Below are 25,037 nucleotides of genomic sequence, written 5' to 3' on the forward strand. Positions count from 1 at the left end.
TTTTTAATGCTTTATATAGTTCTCTGAGATTTGGAGCATTCATTATCAAACCACCCCTTTGCCTTTTTCTCCTTGTTTTTAAAATTGCATTTTAAATCATCCGCTACTTGATGACAAATTATTTCGAATGACCGAATTACATTCCCCTCAAACTTTAGTGGGTCCCTACAGATAATTTCTTTACCCACCTTTAAGTTAAGGGAATAAAAAAAGTCCTCTGGGATGATATTGCTCCATTTAACCCGTCTCCCCTGGTCCTTGACAATTAAATCAGTAAATGTCTCTGCATTTGTTCCTTTGTTAAATAAAAACAAGTTGTTATTATCTACTTCTAACACTACAGGGTTATGGTAGCTAAATATAGTGTGTACAGCATTATAAAAAATTACATTTTGTAGCATGCCCGGCGAAATGAATATATAATCTATGATAGTATTGCTATCCCTAGCACTGTAAGTTGGTACCCTCTCAATAGTGTCGAAGAACTCTGGTTCATATAAATCGTTCTCATGAAGAAGTTCTTCTAGGGCAGACCCCATTACAGAGTGTTCAAAATGTGGAAATGGCAGCATATCAATGTTTATAGTATCTTTAAACTGGCAAATCTGCTGACATAAATGTATATTAAAATCCCCCATCAGGGTAAAATATACAAAAGTGGTTTGACCCTCCTTATATTTACGTAAAAACTCAGTCAAGGAGTTAATGTTGTCATTTTGTGTTGTGCTTTGTTTGGCATTATAAAAGTTAATGTAGACACATTTATAATTATTAGGCATAGTGACCTCCAAAACCAAGTAGTTTTTGGATGATGTGTTTAATACCTTTACAGTGCCCCTCACATTAACAGAAATTAGGAACAAACCCCCTTTATTTCGACCTGAGCTCGATATCTGAGCAGCTGAAAAATAAGAAGTATATCCATCTAACCAGAAATCACAATCCCTATCCCACGTCTCCTGTAGGGTCACCACGTCACATTCTTTTAACAGATCCAGCCATCTTATGTCACCCCTTTTTGAGCGTAAACCTGCAATGTTCCAGCTCATCATTTTCACTATATTACCCTTAAGCTCCACTCATAAAACACACACTTTACCAATACTTAAGGGGATGCTTAAGCATGCCGATGAGGTTTTCAAAGACCTTGTCAGGGCAAGAATCATCAGGCCCAGGGTTGAGGAAAAAATATAAACCGACACCTACTGACCCTGTTTACATCCAGGGTCAGCTGCCCTTAGACTCTTTGGTGGTCTCTAATGCTGGTAAAACAGCAAATTCACAAACCGGCGAGGCCCCTCCTCCTGATAAAGAGTCCAAGTTAATTGATGCATCAAGTAAAGGGGCAGCTTCTCAGGCAGCTAATCACTGGCGCAGTGCCCATGCTCAGGCTTTGCCAGCCAGATATGATCGAGCTCATTATGATTTGGAAAAACATATCCATCATCTGCCTGATGAGCATAAATCTAATCATTCAAGAAGGAAAACTCATTGCCAATACTTCCATCGAATGTGCATTAGATGCAGCAGACACAGCAGCACGTGCAGTAAACACAAGCGTGTTCCTACGCAGACACGCATGGCTAAGAAGATCAGGCTTCAAACCGGAGATACAGGCCTCCGTTCATAATCAACCTTTCGACAAGGAACACCTCTGTGGTCCAGCAGTTGACTCATCACTGGAGAAAATGAAAAAGGACACTGAGGTCGCACAGTCCATGGGGGCTTCACAATTACCTGCCAGTAGAGGTTCCTTTCGCCGCTCCTTTTACAGGGGTGGTTCCAAGACTGCTACCACAGAAAATCCTCCCTGCTCTTACAAGGGCTACAACCAATCGCCCTCATCAAGAGGATATTTTAGAGGATGTTTTAAAGGGAAACAATGGTAAGGGAAGAGGCAGAGGTAACTCCACACGCACTTCCCTCGCTAATGACAAACAGTGACTTCCTTCCACTACCCTCCGATCATTCCACTCCTGTCTGGGGACATCGCTCTCAATTTCTCCCTGTCTGGGACAACATCACCTCAGACAAATGGGTTCTAAAAATGATCCAAAAAAGTTACTGCCTGGAACTTACACTCCCCCAAGCATTCTTCCAAGATCACATGCAATGTCACAGGAACATCTCACCCTTCTAAAAAAAAAAAAAAATCAATCTGTTAAAAAAGAAGCAATAGACCCAGTCCCTTTAAAACATCAAGGGACTGGAGCATACTCCCTATACGTCTTAATTCCCAAGAAGGACAAGTCTCTCAGGCCTATACTGGACCTCCGAGAACTAAACCTATACGTTCAGTCAGACCACTTTTACATGGTCGTACTACAACAAGTACTTCCGCTCCTTCAACAAGGCGACTTCCTGTCCACTCTGGACTTAAAGGACACAGATTTCCATATCCCAATACATCCTGCTCATCGCAAATACCTAAGGTTCGTAGTAGCAGGACGACATTATCAGTTCAAGGTGCTCCCATTCGGTTTAACTACCGCACCCAGGGTTTTCACCAAGTGTCTAGCAGTAGTCGCAGCTCACTTCCGAAGACAACACATTCACGTCTTCCCTTATCTACACGATTGACTTATAAAAGCCAACCCATTAAAAAGCTGTCTCCATCACACTCGCTAAGCAGTGCAGTTGCTCCACGATCTTGTCTTCACAGGGAATCTTGTCAAATCCCATCTACAGCCATCCAACACACCGGCGTATCTGGGAGCCACAATAGATACACGAAGGCTTTTGCCTATCCCAATCCGGCCCGAATCCACAACATGCAGACTCTACTATCGCACTTTCAGCCTTGTACTCCTTGCCAGCTCAAGTGTTCAAGCAGTTACTGGGGATGATGCATACTAAGCGTCCCTTACGTAAGATTACAAATGAGTCCCTTTCAGGAATGCTTAGCACAGCAGTAGAACCAGACGAATTGACCGCATTGTACTAGATACAAAAATGGGGGGAGACACTCTCTTCTGCTGTCACAACTAGCACAGACCATCTGGAGATGGCCATATGTCACAAAATGTAAACCATCAGATTGCAGATCTGCTCAGTCGTCAAAGACAACAGATCCACGAATGAGAGCTTTACCCTCAAGTTCTCCTCCCATTCTTCGAAATGTGGGGTTTTACGGACCTAGATCTGTTCGCCACAAACCTAAACGCAAAATGCCCAAGCTTCGCATCCAGACATCCACACCCATTGTCCAGGGGCAATGCACTATGGATAAATTGGTCCGGGATATTTGCCTACGCTTTTCCGCCTCTCTCACTCATACCATGAGAGGTTCGGAGGCTCAGGCAGACGTGCCTGACATTAATCCTAGTTGCTCCCACATGGGCACGACAACTCTGGTTCACACCCTATTGGAGTTCTCAGTAGTTCCTCTCCAAAAACGACATATTACTCCCAATCTCATCACCCAGGGCTACAGAGAGATTAGATATCCAGATCGCAGCCATCTCAACCTTGCGATCTGGCACCTTAAATCTTAGAGTTTGGCTACCTTAATCTTCCGCCAGACGGCATGAACATGATCAGAGGCTAGACGCCCTACCACAAGAGCCTGCCATGCAGCAAAGTGGAAACGGTTTGTAATATACTGCAACAGCAATCCTACATAGATCCACTGGATGCTTCAGTTCAAAACACTATTTGCTATTTACTACATCTGCAGCATTCCAATTTAGTGAACTCTTCCGTTCGCTTACACCTTGCTGCAGTAGCTGCATGTCTACAGAACAGACATCTGTCTCTTTTTAGAATGCCTGTCATTAAATCATTTATGGAAGGACTTAAAAGAATCATTCCTCCAAGAATTCCACCTGCTCCAGTGTGGAATCTCAACATTGTCCTCACCAGGCTAAGGGGTCCGCCCTTTGAGCCACTGCATAAATGTTTAAGATACAATTTCTCACTTGGAAGGTAGCTTTCCTCATAGCTATCAAATCTGAGGAGAGTGGGTGAGCTTCAGGCAATGAACTGTTCTTACAAATACACCAAAACAAAGTGGTTCTTCGAACCAACCCTACATTTCTACCAAAGGTCATTTTTGCCTTTCATATCAACCAATCTATTGAGTTGCCTGTGTTCTTCCCTCAACCAGATTCTGTGGCCGAACGTCTTATTCACTTTAGATGTGAAAAGAGCACTTCTTTACTATACAGAAAGGACAAAAGTGTTCCACAAAACAGAAAAAACTATTTGTTGCTTTTGCCCCACCAAATTAAGGCAATCCTATATCAAAACCAGGCATTGCGAGGTGGATAGTCTAATGGATTCAGATATGCTAAGCAAAAGCAAAAAGAACACTAACAATTCCCCCTAGAGCGCACTCCACACGCAAACTAGGGGCTTCCATGGCATTCTTAGGAAATATCATCTATGGGTGTATCTGCAAAGCTGCAGCATGGTCTACACCTCACACATTCACAAAACATTATTGTGTAGATGTGTTAGCAAGACCGCAAGCTAGTGTGGGCCAAGCAGGTGTATGTACACTATTACAGACCACTGCAACAGCTACAGGTAGCCACCGCTTTGGGAGATAACTGCTTTGTAGTCTATGCACAGCGTGTAATCTACAAGTCACATGCCTCGAACGGAAAATGCTACTTACCCAGTAAGCATCTGTTCTTGGCATGTAGAGCTGTAGAGTCACATGCCCCCACCTGCCTCCCAGGGTACCTATACCTGTTGCAGTTGCATCTTACTTAGTGACATATATACATGGAAATCTCTCACTACTCTTACTAACTCCCTGATCACCCTCTGCGGCAAACAATCTAACAATGGAGTCGATGCCCATGCGTACTATTTTTTTGTTAAACGTTTTTTATTGCGGTATGAGAAACAAGACCTCACAGCAGGTTAACCAGTACACCCATGGAATCATCAAACATACAAATGACAGGTCTATCGTACACAGCCATTCAGCCCACATCCCCGGGGTCGGGCGGCGTGTCAGATCATACACATAATAAGATGCCACAGTGCTCACCCAGTATGGGCGGTCGGTTACCAATTTTATGCAGTTTCCGCTTTTAACCCCCCTAACGACCAACTTCCCCTGCAACACCAATCTCGGCTAAACAACTGACGGCGTCGGTATCAGTGTGGAGCCCCTATCCCGGTGTGGTCCTTACATATCTGCCGATGACGGTCAACTCGGGGATATACTATTCTTGCTCACCGGTTTCTTGCCTAGCACCTCCGGGGCCCGTACACCGCGATCTCCCACTAGATCCCAACTCCCATCCCTCTCCACAACTGCGTCAGTGTGCCTAAGACCCCTATTTAACCTTCCCTTCCCCCCACCCCCCTCCCCAACTGCTGCTGATGCGGGTGTATGTAAGATGTAGTAAAACCGGATCACGCCACTAATCGGGTATAACTACTGCTCGTCTATGCTTCATGGAGCCCTTGTCAGTTATTGTTCCTCACCCTCATCCTCTACCATGTAATCACGCAAAGCTTGAACTATCATTTCCCATGCTCTCGCCATTTCCAAGCTTTTATCATTATCAGTCTTGGCAGCCTGTCGCATCCGTAGAATACTTTCACAGCCGGCCCATTTTAACAGCTCATGCATCCACCTCTTCACTGAAGGGCCTTCTTTAGATTTCCAGTGCCAGGTAATCTCCCTCTGAGCCAACATAAGTCCCAGATCGATGAATTTGCTTGAGATTTTCGTTCTCTTCGTATGAGGGAACCATAGCAGCAAACATGCCGCCATGTCAAAGTCTACCTCCCTGTCTGTAACCATGTTCAGGAGTTCCCCTACCTCAGGCCAATACGATCCCAGCTTCGGGCACCCCCACAACAAATGATCCAAGTCCACCTCAGGTGCTAAGCACCTCGGGCACATGGCGTCCTGGACCCGAAAATATCGCGAAATCCTCTCCGCGGTCAAGTAAGCTCTATGTATTACGAAGAAGTGTACCTGCTGGAAACGGGCATTTCTCGTACCCTTCCATGTTCGTTTCAAAACTTGTCCCCAAATCGCATCCGGTATGGGCCTACCTATACTATCCTCTCACCTCGCTTTCAGTGCCATCAGCGGTTCCAATCCCTCGCTTTGCATTCTAATATGGAGGCAGGACACCGCCTTGGTAGTGCCCGCAGCCATAACCACGTACTGGCACGCCATAGTCGTCTCCGGTTCAGCCAGCCCACCCTTCCAGTGTTTTTGCATCGCTGCAACCACTGCTGCGTGCAGCAGAAAACTCCCGTCCGGTAGGCCAAACTGTTCCTGCAGCTTCCCGAAGGGGGCCAGCGTCCCCTCAAAGTAAAGGTCTCCTACCATCTGCAATCCCAGTTCTTCCCAGTCTGATAACGGGGACCAATCGCCCCCATGCGGCAGCGCAGTCAGCATCCCTAGCGGGATCTCCGGCGCATACGAGCGGGTGCTGTTCGCTCTCTTCAAACTCCTGTTCCAGCAGAGTCTGAGTGTCCTTTCCTCCATCGTGAGGTCCCTCGTATCCAGTTTCTGTTGCAAGATTATGTAGGATAAGACATGCCGCTGAATACCGATTCCCCCGGTCAAGATCCGGTCCCCTGAATTCCCTGGCCACATGTTGCGTCAATATCTGGAGTTGAGCCGCAAGATAGTACAATTTGAAATCGGGGACCGCCGTCCCCCCCTCGGGCTTGGGTCTAGTCAGGGTCTTCAGCGCCACCCTACGCCGTCCATGGCCCCACAGGAAGCCAGTTACCAAAATCTGTAGTTCTTTGAACATGCGTTGCGGGATCCATACCGGTAGCGTCCTAAAATAATAAAGTAGCCTCGGAAGTGCCACCATATTCAGGAGCGCCACTCGGCCCAGCACAGACAAGGGAAGGGATGCCCAAAAGGTCATGCAACCCCTTAGCGCGCGCACGCATCACCCCACATTACCGTCCAACAGGTTCGCTATTTCGTGATATATGCGGACGCCCAGGTATGTAAAACAGGAGGGCTCCCAAACCACGTCCAGCTCAAGGGGGGAGAAAACACAAGTTTTAGTCCAGTTCACCTTAAGGCCCGACACTTTACCAAACCTGGATAACATGCCCACAGCTCCCTCCAGAGCTCGGTCGGAATCGGCTAGGTACAATAACAGGTCGTCCGCATACAGTGATATGTAATGCGACTTCGCACCTTGCGTCACCCCCTGAAATATCTCGCCCGTGCAGCCAAAGGTTCCATCGTCAGTGCGAACAGCTAAGGAGAGAGCGAGCATCCCTGTCTCGTTCCTCTACGCACAGGGTAAGCCGAAGATATTAGCGGTCCCAGTCGTACCCTCGCTGTAGCGGAGGAGTACAGAACTCTTGTCCACCTCCTGAAACCGTCGCCTATGCCGAATTTCGCCAACACCCCATCCAGGTACTGCCATTCAAGGCTATCGAAAGCCTTTTCGATGTCAACTGACAACACTACTGGATTGTGAGGCGAGTCCCTGGCATTGTCTAGCATCTAGATCAGGCGGCGTATATTCATGGATGTGTTCCTAGTAGGGATAAACCCCGCTTGATCCCTATGAACTAATCTGGTCATATACGGCAGTAGTCTGGTGGCTAGGATACGGCTTAAGATCTTATAATCCACCGTCAGCATGGATAGGGGTCGATAGGACGTTACGTCCAATGCCTCTCTGCCCGGTTTCAGCAATGGAACCACCAGCGCGCCCATGCGCACTATCACCTAGAGGAGGAGTCACCCACCGCATGACTGGAAAAGACTTCTTCGAACAAAAACAAAGTGCAAACATCCGGACCCAACACTAGATGGCAGGATGTGCACAGCGTGTGAATCTACAGCTCTCCATGCCAAGAACTGATGCATACCGGGTAAATAGCATTTTCCTTTCCCTTCAAGTATTCAGTTCCACCTGATATTGTTTGCTATATATTTTTGGGGTGCCCATATGTAAACACTGGTAGGTGATGGGTGTCAGGGTGGTCTTGTTGGTGCTTCAAACCGCCTTAGAGGCAGGGATTTCAATAATGCAATGAGTGGTTTGATTTGATCATTTATTATTTTGGAGGGACATTGTGCAGCAAAATAAATGGCTGCTTTTAAAAAGGTTCAGCTTTTTTACAGTAGGTACTATTAATGAATAATCCGGTGCTCTTCATTTCAGAAGTGGTTGATTTTCGTGGTAAGAATGTAATACAAAGATTTATGATGGGGTTTAAAATATATGAGAAGTTGGAAGCTGCAGCTTGGTTTAGACAAGCTGCGAGTGGAGTCTTGTAGTTTCCAGGCTAAGTAGAAAGTGTAGGAAAGTAGACTATATTGGAGGGTCACGGCCTCCGCCTGGTGTCGTATGCCGACGACACGCAGCTGGTCGTCTCCCTATCGCGTGCACCTGGTCTTGAAGCGGACATCTTCAGGAATTGCTTGCAAGATCTTGCAACGTGGATGTCCGCTAACTGTTTAAAATTGAACGGTAGCAAGACCGAGGTGCTCGTGGTGGGGGGAGGGCCCTCTGCGTGGTCGTCGGCATGGTGGCCGCCCTGTCTGGGTGAGGTCCCGGCTCCCTGTCAGGAGGCCAAGAACCTCGGCGTGTGGCTGGACAAAGACCTGGCTTTTGGTCCCCAGGTGAGCCGGGTGACGGGGATGTGCTTCGGGGTCCTAAGAGCCTTAAGGAAAGTTTTAGATCTGCTTCCCATTTCCGCTCGAAGGACGCTGGTGCACGCCCTGGTCACCTCACGACTTGACTATGGTAACCTGCTCTATCTGGGGGCCACGAAAAAGGTCATGGGCCGCCTTCAAGTCCTTCAAAACGCCGCAGCACGGCTTGTACTCAGGCTCCCCAGGAGATCACCATCAATTCCTGCTCTTCAAGCCCTCCACTGGCTTCCTATGGAGGAGAGGATTGAGTTTAAAACCCTTTCCACATGTCATCGGATCTTGAATGGTAAAGCCCCTGTACCGCTTCAGAATCTGGTGTCCCACTACGAGCCTACCCGTAAGTTACGGTCGTCTCAGACCGGACTGCTGACGGTTCCCAGGGTTAGGAAGGCTCGTATGGGAGGGAGATCTTTTAGATTTCTCGCTCCCAAATGCTGGAATATCCTGCCTCCAGAACTACGTCTTGAACCTTCTGAAACCCTTTTCAGAAAAAAGCTCAAAACTCACCTTTTCAGCAGGTAACTTCTTATGGGCGGGAGGGCGGTCATTTCTCACTTACTACAGCGTGGGGACACGCCAGTGGCGTCACCAGGCGCTTTACAAATGCCCAAAATAGAAATAGAAATTGCATTGTGGTTTTGAGACCTCGCCAAGCGATAGCGTCACATTCTCCATCTGGTCTGGTTACGTTCTTTAACAAAACCCATGGCTCGGTCCTAAGTAGCTGTGGCACAGAATAGTCCGGCTTCGTCAAGAGACTAGAAGTAAAGCATTTAAAAGTACCAAAACAGTTATAAGTAACAGACACAACTCAATAAATATTCAATAACAATTTATGAAGATAGAGTGAATTTTTTTGTTAGACACCAAAATGACAAATCTATCCAGGCAAAGCAGAGATATGATTCTCTTAAGGTAAGTATAAAATACTTTAACCTTTAGCTCTTGGGTGCACTAGATCGTTGCAAGTTGGTAATAGCCTACAGGCTTGAATGCGGTTAGTCTTCTTGGACTAGCCAAAGCGCCTGGGGCCAGTCGCAGGACCCACTCTGGTCCCGGGGGGTAGTTTACCTTCCATAGTCAGCAGCCTTGGGGTCCGGTCTCTTTTACCTCCTTAAAATGGACCAGTTAAGAAGTGGTCCAGATGCTGAAGAGAAGCTGTGAGTTTTCTTGGGGCCACCCTGGGGACTAATAACTTCAGGGGTCCTCTCCTGCCTCTGACGACTCTATATCCACGTTGCAGCAGGAGCCCAGTGCAGGTCCAGTTGCCACTGATGAACTGGTCTACTGGTTACACCACGTTCAGTGGTTGATTACAGTTCAGCAAATCCTTTTCTTTTTGGGACCAGGGTCATCCTTGGCTGTGGATCCCACAGACTTTGGGACACCTCTGGAAGGTCCGGACTCGGTCGCCCAACATGCACTGTGACGTCCAGCGATGAGGAAGTGTTTCTGGCCGCTGGGCTTTTAACAGGGGCAGGTTCTCTTGGCGTTTGGTGGCCCTGAAGCTCCACAAGAAGCTAAGCACCTAACCTTGGAGTCCCTTTGTGTGCCCTGGCACAATTGGAGCTCTTTTCCACGAGTGGGCAGAGCAGGCACAGCCTTTTGTGGGTCCCTTGAGTGCAGCAGGTGGAGCCTCTCTTTATACGGTCCATTGAGCAGCAGGGCTGTCATTCTGCCGTCTTCAAGTCCATTTGTGATTTAAGGACTCTGGGTCTGGGGTGCCACTTTTATGCCATCTTTCATTTGTGGAGGGTGGGCTTACTAGCCAATCGGTTGGTAGTTTCCACAATATTACCCTTCCCACTTTACATTACTTTCTGGAGGTGTGACCACTAAACAATGCCAGGATTCCCGTCTCTACCCTAAATCAAGATGATGTAATCCTTTTCCCCTGGGGTGTACCCATCAAAATGAGCACCCCGTCCTAATAAGCCGATTCTGCAATGGGGTTTCCCCTTCTGGAGGAGATGCCCGTCTGTATGCCTACGCAGAGGAGCAGCCAGGCAAAGGCGTGATCGCCATTTGCTTTACGGAGATGGTGGCCTTTCTGAAACTGGGCCATCTGTAACCACCGCATGGTAGTCATCCTGCTGGAGGAGGTTGCACCCCCCACCTTTCAGAAATAGTTTATTCGCCGTTCCTTGGAGCACTTCACATTTCCTAACGAGGTGGCAGAACCTTGTCTTGGTGACAACTGCTGCAGATCAGAAAGGATCTCCTCCAGAGACTGAAAGCCAGTTGCCAACACCGTTTTCCTGGGTGAGCGGCTCGTTATGCTCAGTACACCCCAGGAGTTCGTCCAAGGCTCCTCACAGGGGAAGAAGTATTGCGCCATCTTGGTGTAGAGTAAAGGGGAGTGTCTTGGGGCTGTTTGGTGGCCAAACCCCCAGGATGTGATGTAAAGTTGTAAGTGTAGCCTTGTGCTCCATTGGCCAGTGAGCTCTCTCCTCCCACAAAATAGAAGATGGTATAAAAGTGGCGCCCCTGACCCACAGTCCTCCGATCACTGCTGGACTAGCAGGAAGACAGAAGGACTGCTATGCTCCTCCCTGGACCCAGCAAAGCGAAACTGCACCAAGGAAGGACTGCACCTGCTGCACCGAGGGACCAGAAAAGAGAGAGTGCACCGACGAGGACTGCACCTGCGGCACCGAGGGACCAGCAAAGAGAGAGAGTGCACCGACGAGGACTGCACCTGCGGCACCGAGGGACCAGCAAAGAGAGTGCACCGACGAGGACTGCACCTGCGGCACCGAGGGACCAGCAAAGAGAGGCTGCACCGACGAGGACTGCACCTGCTGCACCAGCAAAGAGAGAGTGCAGCGACGAGGACTGTACCTGCTGCACCGAGGGACCAGCAAAGCCAGGCTACACCAAGGAAGGACGGCGCCTGCTGAACTTGAGGGACTCACTGAGAGGATTGTCCCTGCAGTGGCCACGTGTGGGGAAAAAAGGATCCACGTGTGCGAGTCCTGGAGTGACTCCATGGCTAGCTGGCCAGCGCCCTCTTTAGCACTAGGGACACAAAAGCTGAAGGGAGTCTGCACTTGTGAGAGCCCAGCTGCTCAGCTTCGCCTGCCTGTCATGGACGTCTGTGAAGCAGAGTCCTGACCTGCCAGGGGTATCCCCAAGTCTGTGGGATCCTTGGCGGTTGTTGAAGTGACCCAGGTCCCGCTGCAAAAAAGAGACACTCGCCTGTGGACAGCTGCTGAAGACCAGAGACTAGTTGACCAGTGGCAACTGGACCTGCTCTGGATTCCACTGGGACATCCTGGGAGATTGAGTCCTGAGGCGATGCCTGAAGGTCGTGGACCTTGGGGTGGCCCCAGGAATACTCCCACATCTTTCAGAGCTTCAGCATCTTTTCAGCATCTTGGGCATCTTTCCGGCTTCACCAGCATCAGGATCACTTCTTTGTTGGAACCGCAATGAGGTCCCTGAGCCTGCCGATCCCACAGGTAAGCGTTTCCCTGGACCTACGTGGTCCCTGTGACTCCCTCCCGACCCATTGTAGCCAGCCAAAAGCCGGGTTGGTAGCCCATTTTTGGAATAAAAAAAATGGACTTACCTTTTATTAAATCATATCTCCCATTACCCTCCATAGTTTTGTCGTTTTAGTGTCTAATATAAAAATACACTCTATTTTTTTATAAATTGAAGTTGAATTGCTTGTGAATTCTCCCAATCAGCTAATGGCCCCTTTAACCTTAATACTGTACTGCACATACATTTTCCGACAAGCAAACCCCGGATATACAGTCATAAAATTACAAATATGCAAAAAATAATAGCTGCCAAAAGAAAAAAAAGAAAATACCACCCCTCCGAAGAATAACAAGCATTTTGAAAGTGCAGATCATCTACCCCCAGAGTTTGTGTGGGGGTGGAGGTTAAAACTCCAAGCACATGATTCCTACAATTACTCTGGATATTCCACTTAACAAAATACTCTACAGGCCTCAACATAGCGTAATAAGTCACCCCTTTGCAGATTATTGGCTTTAACAAGTATTCACAATAAATGAGTTCTGGCCACTGACTTGGTCGGACCTTTTCATAATAAATAGTTCCGGTCTGTTGGCTCGATTATGGGCTTGTCTCCATAACCAGCGGAGTCCTGCTGCATTGAGCGTAAGCTTTTCCACACGGGGAAAAGTGCAATATAATATTCAGCAGAAAGGCACAACTTCTGCTCTATCAACTGATGTTCTCCAGGGAATCGACACGATCGGGGCCTTGAGACCCTCACGGGCGAGTAGCGCGCTTTATAAAACCCTGATGGATTGATTGAAAGCCCCTCTCAGTGGTGCTTCTTAAGGGCGTTTTATTTGGTGATCAGCTGTGGTCAGGCAGTAGCTGACCTGCCAAGCCAGACCTAATCACAGAAGACCCCCCTCCCCGCATGCAGTCACGTCTTCAACCAGTCGGGCTTATAAAATGAGTGAAATTACCTATTGTAGTTAAACTGTAGGTGTAAATCAGTTGTAACCCACTTCAAGGCAGATGTTAACATTGCTGCCATTCTCTCCAAATTGTGGGACCGTTTTTCTCATTGGTTGTTCAATATTTGCCACCTGCCTGAAGTCCCTCAGACAAACTGAAACCAATCTCTTCTATTTAAGACTTAGAAACCTTAAACCACGCTGGCATATTCAACTTTTAGGGAGAATGATCAGTGTATCGCCCTGTGGTCTTGTCTGCTGATTCACGCTCCAAGCATTGGTCGGTGTGCCTTGAGATGAGTGGCTCCTTCTTGACCTTTGCTCCAAGGCACTGATCTGCCTCGCTTAGCTGGGCCCAAAGTCCTGCTCTGAAGCCCGCAATCTCGGGGGCGCCAAATACTACGGTTGCAGAGTGTTAGTTCCACCTCATGCTTCTTTCATCAGCCACCAGATACTCCCTGCCCCTTGGTCTCACTCTTTTCCTGCTTTCTTTCTTTGTTACCGTTTCCTATATTTCTCCTCTTCTTAAGTTTCTCTCTTTTGTTTTGGGTCAAAGCCTGAGGAGCTAAATAAGTGCTAGTCTGCTAAAATGAGTGCCAGTTGCCCCACCTGCAGTCACTGGCTCAAATTCAGCACTAGTGGCCAGAGATCTTCGATAGTATACGAATATCATGAGGCTGTGATCTCGAAGCGGTCTCATAAGTGGTTTGGTCAAATGTTAGTAAGCCTCTCTACAAGTGACACCCATGACAAAGCCTAGAGGGAGCTATTCGGAAGCCCCAATTTGAGGTCTGTGCCAACTGTCTGAATAATCGGCCTCTGACTTTTGATACGTTAAGCAACAAGAGTATTAAGTAGCGTTCTGTTGCTGCCACAGTATACCTGTAGGCATCCCATCTGCCCTATCCCCATGGCAACCGTGACATCTGCATAGGTAGAGAGGCATTTCCATCGCACAGTAAAGGCCCCTAGGTCGTTTCCAGAGCAAGTCTTGCACCAAAATGAATGCTGAGAGTTCCAGGGACAGAAGTTGCCCCATCCTGGATCCACGAGTGCTCATCCCATCATTCGGACCTGTTCAGATGCTGATAGCAGTCCTGTAGGACGATGATACATGACAGATTTAACTTCTCTTCACATGCCAAGTGAATAGCGAGCCTCATACTCACCAGTCACCTGTTTCTTTTCTCTCCTCAGCCCAATGCTAAAACGTTTGCTCGATCTCCAACGGCGAGACATCTGTCACTTCAAGAAAGAAAAGATGCCCTGTACGACTATGCAAGGAGGTAAGCGGAGCTGTGTCCAATGAAACTACCTCTTGGGTTGTTATTGTGAGTCTGTGTTAATCAAGAATGGTTGCTGAGTCAGGCATTATCACACCATGCTGCTACTCCAGGCATTGTGACGTCCCACTGCTACACCTCTGTACCATGTCAGGCAATGTGATGCGCCACTGCACCTTGTCAGGCAGCATGACGATCCGCTGCTACGCCACTACACAATGACAGGCAGAGTGACGTCCCACTGCTACACCACTGTACCTTGTCAGGCAATGTGATGCCCCACTGCTGCGCCACTGTACCTTGTCAGGCAGCGTGACGCCCCACTGCTACGCCACTGTACATTGTCAAGCAGCAGGACGCTCCACTGCTACGCTACTGTTCCTTGTCGGGCAGCGTGAAGCTGCACTACTGTACATTGTCGGGCATTCTGTAGGCCAGCCTCTGCACCACTGTACAATGTCTGGCAGCATGACATCCCGCTGCTATGCCCTTGTTCATTGTCCAGCATCGTGACTATGTGCTGCTACACAACTGTACTGTGGTGTATTTTCTCTTTACAGCAATATGATTCCATTGTAATCCACATTTAAAGATAAGACAACAGGTTTGGGATGTAATGTTGAGGGGTCACCCCTCTTTTCAGTGGCATCTACTGTACCCTCTTCCCAGGATGCATGTTGAGTGGCAGTGATGACGGCCTAATCCATGCCTAGGAGGACATTCCGTGTCTCCTGCACCTGGGGATTAAACTGCCTATTGCCTCCCCAGGCAGCTAACATTCAACTGGGGTTCTCCTAATACTGTGTGACTTGCATGTGAGGGAGGAATCTGTGTGTCTTTGTACCTCACCATCACAAGTTAGTTGTTTTTTTTGTGCAAAACCTCTGTTATCCATCACGGTCACCAGGGCTTGCATGTCTGTCTTGCCTTCCCTTCACTGAAAACCGCAGTCTCTGTGAGTCTAGCCAGCCAGAAAGCATTTTTATGTAGCTGCTCTTCCCCCGCCAAAGTGAAACCTACCCCACTGTTTTCTACCTGAGCCAGCCCAAACCGGTATCCGGTGGGGAAGAAGAGGTGTATCTCCTGGACAAGACTGGATAAAACTGGATGACCTCTCAAAGTATAACTGAATAAGACACACAGTGGTTCCATACACAATATCAAAATCTTTAGAAATCGATTGAATGGCAGTATTTGTATACACATAGAGTACTTTCCAGATGTCATTTCTTTTTTTTTTTTTAAAGTTCTTTATTGAGATGTTTTTCAGATTGAATCAAATCATGCAGTTAAAATCCAGTAGCCGACTCGGTTCGTCCCAAATGGGACTTCTTCTGGACTCCACTGTATAAATCATACATCCAGGTTCAGAATCCTCTTTCAATATTGCTCTTGTTCTGTAGTCACACAATTTGTATAGTGTATTGTCTGTTCACGCGGCTTGGTAACCGGGACTCCGTCAATACGTCTGCTTCAAAGGAAATCCTGGTTACCAAGCTGTGTGAACAGACTATACAAATTGTGTGACTATACAGTGGAGCCCTGAAGAAGTCCCATTTGGTAAGAAACGCGTCGGCTACTGGATTTTAACTGCATGATTTGATTCAATCTGAAAAACATCTCAATAAAGAACTTTTTGGAGAAAAAAACGACATCTGGAAAGTCCTCTGGGTGTTACATATACTGTCATTCAAACGATTTCTAAAGACTTTGATATTGTTGTGTGCGGAACCACTTTGTCTTATGTTTTGGATTTGTTTCCAAATTATGGAGTAGAGGGGGGTGTACTCCTTGGTTTCCTGCACCTTTTTTTTACCTCCCACACATTGCATTGACAAGTGTGGATAGCTTTTTGCCTCAACCCTCTGATCGCCAAGTATAACTGAATGTTTCTACTCAGTGACTGAGGGCATGCACACCAGTGTAGTAGAGAGAGACAGAAGTAGTGGCCCTACTTCCAGAGCTCCATTCTCCCCCCAGGCAGTGGGGCGAGTGTGTGGTAAGCATCTGCAGAGCTGATTTCCTTGATCTGTGGAAGCAAGAAGGCCGACTTACCTATCTGCCGAAGAGCCCATGGCCTGGAAGAATAGACTGCTTCACAGCCACCAAGGTGCAGCTTCTGGAAGGGCCTGAATGCGACATCCTCAACAGACCCACTGTGGACTTGGTATAAGAGGTCACCATTGACCGCTGCCCAGCAGAAGCCATACATCTGGGTCAGGAGAAGCTTCATCTCCTTTTGCTACTGAGGATTTAGCCGGCTCTGCCCAGGGCACACCCCGTTCCCTGGCTCTGTACCTCTGTTTCTAGCCATCCTGTAGTCGTCAGACATTGTGACTTCAACCTTTAGTCCTACCAGACCCAGAACCATTGGACTTTTGTTGCCAGCCCGAGTGGGTGCTATCAACAGTTGAAGCTGCAGTCAGGATGGCTTGGCACGGATCAGAAGTCCAATGACTTCTGGACTCCGGTGCCCACGTTTTATTTATTTATTTTTATTTTCAAAGTTTTATATAGCGCGAACAAGATCTTCACAGATATCAGAGCGCTTTACATAGAGGGGTACATGAGGGAACATAGTCAAACAAAAAGTCAAACAGTACAGTACAGATAGGTGGCTGCAAAGCCCATCACGTGAGTAATAAGACAACTCATACAAATAAGTAGATGGGTCAAGCATGTAGTACAGATCGGTGCAGGGTGTTAACAGAGTTCGAGATAATAGATCAAGTGTATTTAGCCATGAGGATAGCTTTTACTTCTTTTTTAAAGAGTGTAGTGGAAGAGATGAGCCTGGTTTCGGGAGGGAGTGAGTTCCAAATCCTAGGCGCCAATCCTGAGAAGGAGCGCTTGTATGTTTTTTCCTTCCTGAATCTTCGAGGTTTCAGCAGAAGATTGTTTGTGCCTCTCGTGTTTCTAATTCCCCCAGAGATTGTCAGTTTCTGAGCGAGGTAGCCGGGTGAGTTTAGGTGTACCGCCTTGTGTGTCATGCAGGCGATTTTCAGATGTATTCTGGCTTCAAAAGGCAGCCAATTCAGGGATTTCAGGTCAGGGGTAATATGGGAGTGCTTTTTTGACCCAGTGATGAGTCTCGCTGCAGCATTCAGAGAAGCTCTTAGTGGTGCGGTAGTAGTTCGGGGGAGTCCGCAGAGGGCGGTGCTGCCGTATTCAATACGTGGGATGACTAGCGCTTGTACTGCTGTTTGGAAGTCTTTGGCTGGGAGGTGGGGTTTAAGTTTCCTCAGAGTATTGATCTGGAAGTTCGCTCCCTTTGTTGCCTTGCTGATATGTTGCTGCATGTTGAGGTTGGTGTCAAGTGTTATGCCTAAGGATTTTGCTGAATCCACTATGGTCAGTTGGACATTGAGTGCTGTTAGGTGCTTAAGCCATGTTTGTGTGGTAGATATTTTCGTGGGAGGTGAGATCAGAAGGAACTCAGTCTTCATAGTGTTGAGTTTGAGGTGGTTGTCAGCCAGCCAAGATTGGGTGCTTCTGATCGTTGAGTTCAGACGCAAGATGTCTTTGGGGGATTGTAGCTTGAGATATAGCTGAGTGTCATCGGCGTACATGTGAAAGTTTATGTTGGATGCATGTAGCAAGGAGGTGAGAGGTTCCATGACTAGGTTGAACAAAGTTGGGGATAGAGAGGATCCTTGGGGGACGCCTAGCGTTACAGGTATTGGCGAGGACATCAGGTTGTTGCTCTTGAATTTCTGCGACCTGTTGTGAAGAAAGGAAGTGAACCACTTGAGAACAGTTCCAGATAAACCCATTCTTGTGTTTAGTAGTTCTAGTAGATTCTCATGTTTAACGGTGTCGAATGCTGAAGAGAGATCCAGAAGGATGAGGAGGCAGGTGTCATTTTGGTCTAGTATTTGAAGTGCGTCGTCAATTATGTGAGTCATAGCAGTTTCTGTGCTGTGTCCTGCTCGGAAGCCTGACTGGTGGGTGTTGAGGAGATCAAATTGCTCAATGTGTTTAGTCAATTGAAGTTGTGCGCATTTTTCCAACAGTTTGGCGAGAGTAGGAATATTGGTGATGGGCCGGTAATTGTTGAGATCAGAGGGGTCAGCTGTAGGTTTCTTTAGTAGAGGTGTGACCTGACCAACTTTGAGGGAGTCAGGTATGCTTCCTTGTTGGAGAGAGCTGTTGATAATTTTAGTCCAGAGAGGGAGAAGCAAAGGGGTAAAGTCTTTTACTGCGGAGGCAGGGAGGGGGTCCGTGAGGTGATTGGATGGTTTCAGGGTGCTGAGCAGTTTGCCAATTTCTTCTTCCGAGTATGTGCCGAAGGTTGACCATGTAGCATTGTTTTTTGGTTCAGTGGGTGCTAGGCATTGGGGTTTGGAGTAGAGGCTTGCGTCTATGAGGAGATCGCTTTTTATTTTGTCAGTTTTTTGGATGAAGAAAGCAGCGAAGTCTTCACAGGAGGGTGCCTCATGCCTAGTGTTGAGCGGTTGGGGTTGTTCCTTGGATTGTGTTCTGATTAGCTCAAACAGTTTTCTAGGGCGGTTTTTTGCTTGGTCGAGTTGGAGGCTGAAGAAGTCTGATTTTGAGCGTTTTATTTTCCTGAAGTAGGCGTTTCTCTTTTTCTTCAGCTCTTTTAGGTGCATTGCAGAGGGAGCTGATCTCCAGGTACGCTCTGCCATTCGCATGTCTCGTCTACCCTCATTGAGACTCCCGTCGTACCATGGTTTGGAGATTTTAGTAGAGACTCTTTTCAGCTCCATAGGTGCAACCTCATTAGTTATAGAGGACATGGCGTTGAGATAGTGGTCAGTCAGAGTTTGGACATCTGTAGCACCTGTCGGTGGCAGTAGGAGGTTGCATCTGTTAGGGGGCAAAGAGCCTGGATTGAGCTTTTTCGAGTCTCTTTTCCAGACTTTGGGCTTGGCGAGTTGAGCCGGGTTAACTTTGAATTTTTCATTGATAAAAAATGTGACAATATGATCTGACCAGTCACAGGGTTGGATGGACTCGAGTTGGATAGACTCCTCTTTGGAGATGATCAGGTCGAGGGTAGAGCCTTTCTCGTGGGTCGGGCTGTTGCATATTTGGGTGAGGTTAAGGGCATCGAGGAAATTTTTAAGACTATTTACCACTGCGTCGTTGCGATCGTTCCAATGGAGGTTGAAGTCACCAAGGTATATTTGGGTGAGTTGCCGTCCGGAATTAGTTGAGATCAACTCCATTATTTCTTGGGAAAAGGTGAGGTTGTCCCTGGGTGGGTGGTAAATGCTGTGAAGCGAGCATATCGGTTTGCCCTCACTAATAATGTCAAGGCATATGTATTCCCAAGATGTTGGGGATGGTAGGGAGGTGGAATTGACTTTCTGAACAGAGAGGTTGTTCCTGTAGATGCATGCGATTCCACCACCTATTTTGCCTGTTCTGTCGAGCCTGATAATATGGTAGTCGGGAGGAACCAAGATGTCCATTATAGGTGTCGAAGATTCAGTTAGCCAGGTTTCAGTCAAGATGATTAGGTCAAGGTCCCGCGATAAGAGGAGGTCAGCAATGGCGGCGGAATGTTTCTTGGCTGATCTGCAGTTGAGAAGAGTGCATTTGAGACGGGGTGTGTTGAGGGCAGTAGATGGTTCTAGAGAGAGAGGGACTTTTCTAAGGTTATTGGGGATGGAGAATCTGCTGTTTAGTGTGGGGGGTCTAAGGGGGTTTGAGTGTATCGTGGGAATGGTGAGGTGTGGGGTGGTTGTGTTATTTTGGGGGGCTTGGTCATAGGAGCGGAGAAGGGTGAGTGTGTCGAGGTCAGAAGAAGAGTTGTGGGTGCGACGAGGGCGGTTGTTGCGATTACGACCTGGGATTGAGGTCAGATTGGGGGATAGCTGAGTGAGAGAGTTAGTCGGAAGGGTGGGGGACAAGTTGGGCGGGGAGGTGTAGTTGCGTGAGACGTTGCAGGGGTGATGCGGGGGCCGAGGGCAGTTGCTGCGGCTATGAGCAGGGATTGACGCCCGGTGTGGGGCGTGTTGAGTGCGGGAGTCAGCCGACGGAGTAGGGGACAAGTTGGGAGGGAAGGTTGAGGTGGGTGAGAGGTGTATAGGGTGTGTAGAGAGTAGTTCTTTGATGGTGTGTATGTCTTCTTTGATCTGAGTGAGGGTGGCCATGATGTATTCCATCGTGGGGGAGGTGGTGGGGGTGGAGGTGGCAGTCAGGGGTGATTGGCTGACAAGGGAATTCGTGTGCAGGTGGGAGAGAGGGCTGGTGTACGAGCAGGTCTGCGTTGTCGGTGTGCGGGATGGAGTTAGGGAGGCGAGAGGTTTTGGGCGGGAGGGGTGTGGATGAGGTAGGGAGGACGTTGGTGGTATGAATGAGGGCATTGGTGGTAGGCGGGGGGGTCAGGGTGTAGTCTGTGAGACTGATAGCCGCGGTGGGGGTGTAGGGAGGATAGTGGGGGCTGAGAGTAGGAGGGGAAGCGGCATTGGAGATGATCCTGTTATGGGGAGGGGGAGTTAAATTAAGAGAGGAGGTATGTTCTGCGTAGTTGGTTGAAGGGTAATGGGGACTGAGAATGGGGGGGGATAAATCGGGGTGCGTGTTATTCTGGTGCTGGACTAATTTTGGTGTGTTAAGGGTGGGAGCTGTGCTGTCAGCGGTGAGCGGGGTGTTAATGCTCGCTGTTGAGGGCCCCATGGTCTCGTGGGCTCCCAGACAACTTGAAAACTCTCCTGGTAAGACTGGTAAGTTTGCAGACACTGGCCCTCCAGTCATACAACACATTTAGGACATACACAGTAGTTGGCGACTTGGTGGAGACGGTGGCTGGCAAGCTGTCACAGAGGTACTGGATTTAGACTCCAGTGACTGTGGCCTCTGACACTGGCCATGGGACCACTCACTAGATTATTCACACTTCCCCCTTACTTTACACACTCCCACTTTCCACCTTAACCCTTTCAGGTCACCATTATAAGAGTGGACTTTACTTAGCGACAAGGGTGGACTATGCTGTTCTTCAGATGGTCCACCGCGCTTATTTGATTTCATGGCAGATGCACAGGGCACATACCGGGGTGCCCCAGATTACTAAAACCAGAACTCCAGCATAGCTCGATTTGACAGCTGCAGTGACTTTGAAGTAATCTTGCAAAAACCATGTAAAGATCTCACTTTAGTTCAGGTTTGAGACGTAGCGTTATGATTCTTGGGCAGGGCATAGCGCTGCCCGGTAGAGTCACACTGCCACATGACTCGGTGTGAAACATAAAGCATAGCCCTGGTGCTCAGGAGCTGTAAATGCTTTGAGGTCTTATCTCTCACCCAGAAGGGGCTAGGCATTTCTCATTTTTGTTGCTAATCTCCATTTCTAGGGTTGAATATTTTACTTTCCTGGAAGTCTTTTCTATTTAAAGTTAATCATTGTCTGCACATTGAAATGAGTAACTTTTATTCAAAATCTTTAAACTGTTTTTGTGTCCACCCAACACAATGTGATCCTGTCAAAATGGCGAAGTGTCTTCCCGGCCAGGGCAGATTTGTTCTTGGGTTCGAACATGCTTTACAAATGTGGCCATCAAACGTGCATGGAACTGAACCCCATATCAACCCACGACCAGTCTGGACTGCAGGGAGGGTGCAGCACCGAAACCGCAACATTCACTGCATGGCGATGCTGCCTCATTCTTCTTTCTGTCCCCAACTTTCGATAGTCACTGCAGGCTGCTCCGATCTGGAAACGCATGGGCATTTCTATGAGGCCATGAGCTGGTTCTCATCCTTCCTACTAGTCACAAGCAGCTGGTCAGACTGGGATTCTCGCCTCAGATCTTGTCCCTCTTGTATTTCTTGTTCCCGCAGGGATCAGTCCTTGCACCTTAGTGATTCATTGCTGATCGGGGAGATCGATGTGGCGGTCTACCAGACTCAAAATGGCCCCCAGAACCATGTACAGCGCACCTCAGTCCTACACTGGGACAGTAAGCCGAGGCTGAGGTTTGCTAAGCTGCGCTAGCGCCCGGCAGCAAACCCGTTTTTAAGATTTGAAAAGAAATAATTGCACTGTTGCTAGTTTTCTTATTATTTCTCACCTGTTTTGTGTTTCTATTCGGCACTCCCCCGGTCCACCGCAGCAATCTCGTGCTGTTTGTGTGGAATGAGCCACGCCATCTCCTGACAATGCCGGCATCTTACTCACTTCCTGGTGAGCCCTTGCAGAGCGGCCATTGTGGCAGGGTGACGCTCTAGTGCTCCACCAGCAGCAGGCTACATTAGCACACCATGGCGCCGACGCGCAGCGGGTGCACCGCGGGTGCAACAAAGGTGCGCCAAAGGTAAGACCGCTTATGCCTGTCTGCGCCAGGCCGCGCCAGGCTGGGGCCCAAACCCATGCCCCTTTGAACAGCGACGTAATAAAGTTTACCTCCACTCAGTTGCTGAACCTCTGTATGAATCCCCAGCCTAACTGTACTTGCCTTAATGCTGAGGGAACCATCGCCGCCTGCCCTGGTTGTAATTTTACAGTTAATACGGATCTAGAAGGACTAGGTAATGCCATAGGATCCTCCACTACTGCCCTCCAGCACATACAAGGCCATATGAAACCCAAGTATACCCCTTTAAACAACTTTTCTTTCTACAAAATTAACTGTCGCTCCCTCCCAAAACATCAGTCGTACATCTTTGACCTCTTGGTGGATCAACAACTAGACACACTGTTCCTTACAGAGGCATGGCTAAACATATGCTGTGGTCCTGACTTAGCCAGAGCCGTGTCATCTAATTACTCTATTGTCAGGAAAGATAGAGAAGATAGGCTGGGTGGAGGGATCGCCATTATTTTTAAAAACACCTTTAGTTGTAAGTTCGATGAGTTACTGATCCCCGGCTGTGAAGCAGCAGTGTTTAAACTGATCCTGACTCCTCACTTCCCCTTTTCTGAGATGCTGGTGTATCGCCCCCCCCTGGGCCTGCTGGCTCATGGGCTACAAACTACCCCGATCTCGTCACTCCTTTTCTGTTCAGTTCAGCCAATTTTTCAATTGTCGATCTCAATCTCCATCTAGAGGACGACCCCGCCTGTACTACCAGCAATACTTTTATCTCGGACTTGGCTGCCATGAACATTTTACTCCATAACAGCGGGCGTACCCACAAAGCAGGTCACTTTCTCGACCCCCTTTTGTCGAATTTACCCTCCTTACATTGCCCAGCAGCTGTTCTACTGTGCCGGACCGACCACTTTTTAGTGGGTTTTCGCTTTGAGGCTCCTTGTCTCTCCCATATGAGGAGCGATTGTGTTGCTAAACCTTCTAGGAATTGGAACAATCTTGACGTTGCTAATTTTAATCAGTTTCTTTCCACTAATGCCCCAATTTTTAAAACCATTTTGTCTTGGACCTTGTGGATTTTCATGACTGGATCTAGTCATAGAAGAATGATCTAGCTATAGAAGAGCTTCCAGAACCGCATCTGCCTCCTGGCTGCTGGGGAACCTCCACCGGCTTTTGGTGGAGAAATGGGTTATGTTTAAGGCTCTTGCCTACATGTTTCGTATCAAGCGTGCAAAGTCTCCCCACTACGTACAAAGCCTAGCCTGTCTTTGTTCCCTCGCGCGCTCTCTGGTCTTCCACACAAGCAAAATTCCAAGTCCCTAGAGTCCGACTTTCCCGCATGGGATAGGCGCTCTTTTGCATGCTTGGGTCCTGTTTTATGGAATGCTCTGCCTTTATCTCTCCGTACGCAATCCAATCTCCTTCTGTTCTGCAAGTCTCTTAAGACTTGACTTTTCAGCCAGCAGTTCTTTTCCTTCTCTCTTCTGTCCCCTCGTGGCGCCGGGAAACCCTTTTTGGGTAGCTGTTGCGCTGACACATAAATTTAACTAAATAAATCAATAGACATTCCTATAGTGATAAAGTGCCCGACTAATGTATAAAATGAGATGTCTGTGGGCGTCCACAGGCTTGTTCCATGCAAAACTGAATTCCGCCTGGTTTGTGGACTTCAAGAAGCCAAATTGAGAGGCCGCAACAGATCCTCATGACTACTTTGCCCCTCCTCTCATTGTCCAACTTATTTGTTCTCATCTTCACATATTGAACAGGTAGTAACTAAAATAACTCAAACCATTTGTCCAACCCAGCGTTTCACCACACTGTACAGTCCTCTTTTAGATACCCACTTTTAGTGGGCTTTGTTCTTAAATGAAAAAATGGCCACATTTCCCTAGTTGTGAGAGTTTGCCATTTGTCCCCATCGAAGCCAAAGTAAAGTTAAAACTGGCTAGTTGTACCTCTGAAGTAACAGAAATACAGCAAGCTGAACATCTCCACTCTTCCCTCAAGTTATCCGCTGCGATCAGAAACCTTCACTATTTACGACTTGAAACAGAACAATTGAGAGTGGACAAAGCAGCGGGAGCCTTCTCTGGGGCAGCGCCCGATCCGTGGAACTTCATTGGAAACGACCTGAGACATGCCGAGACCCTAATGGTAGTCCACAGAAATCTGAAGATGACCCACTTATTAAGTCTAAATTGTAGAAGGTGCCCTGCGGTCTTTACCTCCCCACTGACCTGTTTCTCTCTCATCTTCCTCCTCTCTCTTGTTTTTGTCTACCAAATGTTTTTGCTCCCATGCTGCCTTTTAACTTTTGCATTCGCTACCCCCTCTCAATCTCTTCCTTTTGACTTTCTTCACCCACACCCCTCACATTTTAACTCCACGTCCTTGTCTTGCTACCAGCTCT

At 48.0% G+C, this 25,037-nt stretch overlaps 1 protein-coding gene across 1 annotated transcript in view; it reads left to right on the top strand.

The window, feature by feature from the left end:
* Positions 1–25,037, top strand: part of AUP1 (AUP1 lipid droplet regulating VLDL assembly factor) — a 142,187-nt gene that overhangs the window by 112,903 nt on the left and 4,247 nt on the right. The window contains exon 11 of the mRNA XM_078678822.1: positions 14,257–14,345. Coding sequence (XP_078534948.1) covers positions 14,257–14,345 — 89 coding nt within the window. The remainder of the gene's footprint in view (positions 1–14,256; positions 14,346–25,037) is intronic.

The sequence above is a fragment of the Lissotriton helveticus genome, chromosome 2_2 (genome assembly GCF_964261635.1).
Source record: "Lissotriton helveticus chromosome 2_2, aLisHel1.1, whole genome shotgun sequence".
NCBI classification, from domain to species: Eukaryota; Metazoa; Chordata; class Amphibia; order Caudata; family Salamandridae; genus Lissotriton; species Lissotriton helveticus.